Below are 6,327 nucleotides of genomic sequence, written 5' to 3' on the forward strand. Positions count from 1 at the left end.
TCCCCCTCTGCTGTTAAGCAAAGGCGTTTCATACTGTAGAAGCCAGGATTGGTTTGTTTTCATTTGCTCTCAGCCTTAACCATGAGGCTAGAGCACGGGCAACGCGCTTCCCTGGCGCTCGTCCTCAACTTTGTGGCGTTCACTTTAGCCTTGCTCGCAGTCACCACCAGCCATTGGTGTGAGGGGACGAGGAGGGTCGCCAAACCCTTCTGCACTGGGCCTCCTGGGAAAACCAAGCAGATTTTCTGCCTTCGCTTAAACAGCTCCAATGTCAACGACACCCGGATGGTCGAATACATCATAGAGTCCGGGGAGGAGAAGTTCCTGCTTAGAAAGTTCCACACGGGCATATTTTTTTCCTGTGAGCAGGCTGTCGACATGAAAGGTAAGAATGTTTTAAACATGTCTGCTGCTCCACGTATGTGATAAGACTTTACGAACAGAACGAGCAGAGGCGGAAAGCAAACAAGTTTACATTTACACAAGGTACTGTAATGGAGTAGTTTTTGTGAGTAATTTGTCATTTTGAAGTAGTTTCAGGAATAGGTCATTTTACTTTTACTTAAGTACATTTTGACTCAAGCATTTTACATCGGAAAAGAACTTGTTACTGATTAAGAAATGAAATGCGGGGGAAAAAAACGATCTGCGCTAACTGACAGAAAGGCTAAAAGGCTAAAATGCTAAAATCATTTTCTACGCCATTTATTAATATTATATTACGCCATATATTAATATATTATAATATATATATTATATTATAATATATATTATAATATAAATCATACAATTCTCAACTTATGCCACTTGTATTAGAATTGTTGATTAAAAACAACTCGTTACGGGTTTGATGTATGACTCGTTCATTTTTGCATCAGGTCGTTTAAAATAACCTTTCCTCAAAGTATATTTTAAATTAAGTATTTTTTTTTTTACTTTTACTTAAGTATATTTTTACATGGATACTTTTACTATTAGTTGAATGGAATTTAAGCAAAGCAAAGCATTTCCATCTCTGACTACGATGGATTTTGCAAAGAAAACAAAGGCCTATCTTAATTTTATTTCTGTTTTATCCCTGTAAAATTTCTGTGAATTTTATGTCTGTGTTATTTCAATGCGTTCATAAGAATACACGTGGTGTTTGAAGGGAATTATAATTCATCTTTTTTTTTTAATGCTTTTAGGTTATGACTGTCGAGATTTTTCAAAAATAGCACCTGAAAATGAAAGAGGTCAGTTCTCTCTGTTTCCTATTGGTTGTGTTTAGACATTAACTGTACGGATGTCCGATATTAACCTTTTGCAAACACTTAATTTCCGATTCCTATATCAACCGATACCGATATATGCAACAGTTTGCCCCCAAAATTGCGGTAAATGTCTTAGGACCCCATAAGAGAGTCCAGCATATTTGGCGAAACCCAAAAAACTGCGTTATTAGATTTTGATCATCGGAGGAAAAACTGTTGACGATTTTTATAGATTATACATAAAAATGCTAAATCGGGTCGATAACATCGGTTGGCTGTTATTATTAGACATCCCTAGTTTAATGTTTAGCTCCCTAAAATTTAAATCTCTTCTGTTTGCTTTAACGATGTTAATTTGAACATATGTATCTGCTGCCGTATCTGCTGCCATATGTATCACCAACCTTAGTACTCATTAAGCAAGTGGACCAACTTATCAGAAGAACTTATCTTGCCATGGTTCACTCCAATATCATTTGCACCAAATCCTGCTCCAGATTATTGGATTTAAAGGGAAATTCTAGAGATTTGGACTAAACTAGCCTAATCCCTTCTTAGTGGTCTTTCACCAACACATGTCAAACTCAAGGCCCAGGGGCCAAATGCGGCCCGCCAAGCCATTTCGTGTGGCCCGCGAGAGCTTAAAGAGCATTTTAGTAAAGTCCATGCGGCAGAGTTTCTTAACCTGAGAAATTAAAAGTTATTTAAATACACAGCAATATATATATATATAGCGATATTTGTAGCTTGAATATATAATCACTCAATTGCAGAAACACGTATTAGTCTGTTATGGAGTAGTTACATCTATACCAGCGGTCCCAGTACTCAATGGCCTATGGACTGGTACTGGTCCGCGGGCCAGGGGTTGGAAACCCCTGATCAAAACAGCATTGTTCATGTGGCTCCCTGGTGAAGTGAGTTTGAGACCCTTGCAATAACATATTGGAAATATAAAAAAAGGGCCACGTTAAAGTTTTGGGGCACATTGAAATAGTATTTTTGTCTTTGAAAGATACAGATTTGTACATGTTCAAAAAGTTGCTTTTGGAAGAATGGAAATGATTACGCAGCCGCTGTTGGGATTTACGGGGACGTGTGTAGAGAGTCAAACTCTCTGTCTCTGTTGCCAGGCGTCCTGTGGTTGTGCATCCTGGCTGAGAGCATCTACCTCAGCCTGCTCTTCACGGGAGGCGCACTCATGATCATGGAGCAGTGTTCCGGCTTCAGCATCATTAACAAACTCAAGCTCAGTGCCTTCGCTGCTTTGTGCACTGCTCTGTCGGGTAATGTCATTTTGTGTGTGTGTGTATATAAAAAATAACCAAATTATGAATGTACAGCATATAATAGATTTCTTCCTGATTCCCTTCAATTGACAGCTTGTGCAAAATGTAAAAAAAAAATTCTGTAAAATAAAAGAGTAATTTCTGCCTAATGGGTTAAAACCAGTGTTTCTCAATCATTTTCTGCCATGCCGCCCCCTAAAGGACAGACGTTTTTTTCGTTAAAAAATTTAATAATTTTAAGTGTGCTTTATAGTCCGAAAAATACGATAGTCATTTTTTCAAGTGCTCTTCATTCTAGGCAACTCCAACCCCCCCCACCCTGCATCTTTACATGGAGCATAAAATAACTTGCATTTGTCTTCTTCGTTTTTAGGCCTGTGTGGTATGGTGGCACACATGATGTTTACCACCATATTTCAGTTGGCTGTTACTATGGGGCCAGAAGATTGGAGGCCTAAGACCTGGGACTACAGTTGGTCTTATGTGTAAGCTTTTCTACGTCAATGTGATTCTCTATACACCCCAGACCAGGCATGGGCAAACTAAGGCCCAGGGGCCGGATGCGGCCCATCGAGCTTTTTAATCCGGCCCACCAAACTTTTCCAATTATATATTATCTATATCATCTTTTCCCTGCAATATCCACATTTCCCCAATAGATGGCATAGAAAATGATTAAAGCATTTTAGCCTAAAATTGAACAGGGGGGGCCGGGTCAGGAGCAGATAGATGGAACGTTTGTATGAACTAAGATAAATGACATGTTAAAGTCATGCACAAAGGCTAAAATGCGATCATTTTCTGCGCCATCTATTGGGGAAACGTGGGTATTACAGGGAAAAGGCAGAAGTATATGGAGTAGTTACAGTGATACAGACTTTAGTTACAACCAGCCCTTCAAGGGGGAAATGTATTTTTAATGCTGTGATAGTGACTTTCTATCTTTTTTTTTGTAAATTATTTATTGGAGTTTAACTGGTTTGGAAACATGTGGGACCATATGTATCTGTTTTAATACCTTAGATCGGTCCTTGTTCTATCAGATATCGCAATACAAATGATTGTTGTATAAGCTCTGCATGTTTCATTACGTTTGCAGCAAACCGATATTAACGTCACATTTCAACTCCCCTCACAGCCTAGCATGGGGCTCCTTCGGCACTTGCATGGGTTCGGCAGTGACCGCATTCAACCGGTACACGAAGACCATTGTCGGGTTCAAGTACAAGCGGCGGATCATAGAGAAGAGCCTCATGGTGAAGCAGAAGATGATGGAGGTTGACCTGTCTGAGCAGATATGGGACATGTACCTGGCTGCTGACGCCGAGACACCGTTAGAACTTCCCATCAATGACCAAATATTTTCCGTAGGGGCACCTTCTCTGGTGAAGGACGACTTTGTACCAGAACAAGAAGGGAAGGCCTATTGCTGAAAATGTCTTTTTGGATGTTTGGATGTTCTCAGGAACAGACAGGAAAGACATTACAAAAGAATTGTACATACGAAAGTTTTTACTTAAAAAAATGTGGATTCTCGTTTCGAAATTGAGGTAAGCGCATTTGCAAACGATCGCTGGTAGCGATTTATGCTACCATGGTAGCATAAACCATGGTACATGGTTTATGCTAAACCATGGTTTATGCTAAACCATGGTACATGGTTTATGCTAAACCATGGTTTATGCTACCATGGTAGCATAAACCATGCTACATGGTTTATGCTAAACCATGGTACATGGTTTATGTTTATACCATGGTACGATGCTACCATGGTAGCATTGTTTACCTAAACGTGATTGTACACAGCATACTATTGCTGCATACTGTATAATACAATGCATGCTCTGTGTACTATTGGCTAACTGAGCATGCTCTTCCGTTCCTCATGCTGATTGGCTCATGCATCATTGCATCTTTCAGCATCTCCCCTCGTCTGTCGTTCACTGTCTTGTTCACTTTGCTCTCTGTCCCCAGTATACAACTCTACTGTGAATATAATTGTTGGAAAGGGTAATACAGTCTAGGGAGGGTAGATAACAGTCGTAAAGGGTAAATATATACATAAATAATATAAAAACTGCCTTTGCCTCTACTTCACGATTTTTCCCTTTTTGCTGCGGGTCTTGCGGGAACGCAACTACCGCAATAGGAAGAGGGAGTACTGTATACAGAAAATGTTCATCACACTATAATTCTACATCTTTGCCAATGGCGGCAGCGCTGTTCTTCACTCCTGCTGCCATCACAGCGAAAAAAAACTCAGGGACAAAGGATCTGGCATAGACAGCCGCTTTGGGCAGCGATGGCGCAAGGATCACCTCCTTCTTCTTGTTGTGTAGAGTTCGAATGATCTCTGTAGCGGCCTCATCTGGTGAGATTCCAAAAGGTTTTTGACTGTACAGCCCTGCAGAGATAAAGGAAGTTTTCATGAACCATGAAAAAAACAAGTTAGCTCAAGCTCTATTTTCTCAACCACAACAACAACAACAACAACAAAAACAGTTGGTCCAGACTTTTTTCTGTACTCTGTACTCACCAATCCAGAAGCCCTTTGGGCAGGCTGCCTCTGTGTTTTCAGATGCGGAGCAGCTGATGAAGGTGTGGTTGATGGTGCTAATGGAGATGCCGTACTCCTCCACCTCAGCTCGAAGACAGTCAAAGAAGGCCTGGACCGCATGTTTGGAGGCTGCGTCTGAAGACACGACAAAAATATTCATCAAAATATGTAAAGAAACATCAACTTTCAGAGTGTATTTTCTTACTTTTATTCACTATTCAATAATTATTACCGTGTATTATGACTATAAGCTAACAATGACGCGGCTAATTTATGGATTTTTACAGGCTAACGGCCTGGCTAAGGCTAAGTTCATACCTCTAGCGATCAGCGACTTTTCTGGTAGGCTACCGTGTGTTATACAAACAGCATATTCCTGTCTGTGAATGGACGGTAGCGAAAGTTGAGAGCAGTTTAAGCCGGCTGTCATGTTGAAGCGTGAGTTGTTAAAACACTGTTTATGTTCTGTTGTGGTCGGTGTGGCTGATAATAAAAACCCCAACTTCCCTGTTCCTGTTTACCTCTGCTGAGGACTAGCACAAAATGACGGGAGTTAGCCCTAGAGCTAATGTTAGCATCAGCCCTGGAACAGATCACTAAGTCTCCCCTGTGCATTCCAACTACGGTCGGGGCGCGGAAGCAGGAAAGAGCTAACGTGTAACCAGTAGTGTTACAGGCACTGTTGGAAAAAAAAAGCATTTATTTAATTAAAATTGAAAAAAAAATAGTTCTGTGTAAATATCCCATGTTACAACGTAATCACCTGTGGCTTATAGAAAAATGCGGCCTTTATATGTACAATTATTTTTTTTCTTTTTAAATTTAGCTTGCGCTCAGTAGTCGGGAAATTACGGTACATATTTTGTGCTAGATAGCTACACGCTAACTTACTACCCTAAAGAAACAAAGTCATATTTCGCATTTCGTCTTGAACAACATTGAACTTACACGTTGTCCTAAAGGGAACGGTCAGTTTTCCCTGTATGCTGTTGACAAGGACCAGGTGACCGCTCCTCCTGGAGATCATGGAAGGCAATACCCCTGAAAAAAGAAATACAGTAATATTTCAAATGAATGAAAAAGAAAATACATATATATATATATATATATATATACATCTATCCATACATTTTCATCCGCTTATCCGTTACCGAGTCGCGGGGGCAGCAGTCTTCATGACCACCACCCAAATCACATTGCACCGTACCAACCCCCCTAAACCTTCCTG

At 40.3% G+C, this 6,327-nt stretch overlaps 2 protein-coding genes across 2 annotated transcripts in view; one reads left to right on the forward strand and one right to left on the reverse strand.

The window, feature by feature from the left end:
- The first annotated feature begins 28 nt into the window (after positions 1-28).
- LOC103392511 (germ cell-specific gene 1-like protein) lies at positions 29-4,174 on the forward strand. The gene is made up of 5 exons (XM_008329132.3): positions 29-385; positions 1,188-1,235; positions 2,387-2,539; positions 2,916-3,027; positions 3,681-4,174. The coding sequence occupies exons 1-5, from the start codon at positions 82-84 to the stop codon at positions 3,973-3,975; spliced, it is 912 nt and encodes a 303-aa protein (XP_008327354.1). The 5' UTR covers positions 29-81; the 3' UTR covers positions 3,976-4,174.
- Positions 4,175-4,228: 54 nt separating this feature from the next.
- LOC103392512 (dehydrogenase/reductase SDR family member 7C-B-like) overlaps positions 4,229-6,327 on the reverse strand; it is a 4,002-nt gene continuing 1,903 nt past the window's right edge. Inside the window, exons 5-7 of the mRNA XM_025064640.1 lie at positions 6,048-6,140; positions 5,082-5,234; positions 4,229-4,949 (exon numbers count right to left, since the gene is read on the reverse strand). Coding sequence (XP_024920408.1) covers positions 4,729-4,949; positions 5,082-5,234; positions 6,048-6,140 — 467 coding nt within the window. The 3' untranslated portion in view covers positions 4,229-4,728. The remainder of the gene's footprint in view (positions 4,950-5,081; positions 5,235-6,047; positions 6,141-6,327) is intronic.

Source organism: Cynoglossus semilaevis, chromosome 17 (genome assembly GCF_000523025.1).
Source record: "Cynoglossus semilaevis isolate Cse_v1.0 chromosome 17, Cse_v1.0, whole genome shotgun sequence".
Taxonomy (NCBI): domain Eukaryota; kingdom Metazoa; phylum Chordata; class Actinopteri; order Pleuronectiformes; family Cynoglossidae; genus Cynoglossus; species Cynoglossus semilaevis.

Coding starts and splice junctions, on each gene's coding strand:
- LOC103392511 (XM_008329132.3), top strand. CDS start 82: ATGAGGCTAGAGCACGGGCAACGCGCTTCCCTGGCGCTCGTCCTCAAC. Junction 386..1,187: donor GCAGGCTGTCGACATGAAAG/GTAAGAATGTTT, acceptor TAATGCTTTTAG/GTTATGACTGTCGAGATTTT. Junction 2,540..2,915: donor TTTGTGCACTGCTCTGTCGG/GTAATGTCATTT, acceptor CTTCGTTTTTAG/GCCTGTGTGGTATGGTGGCA.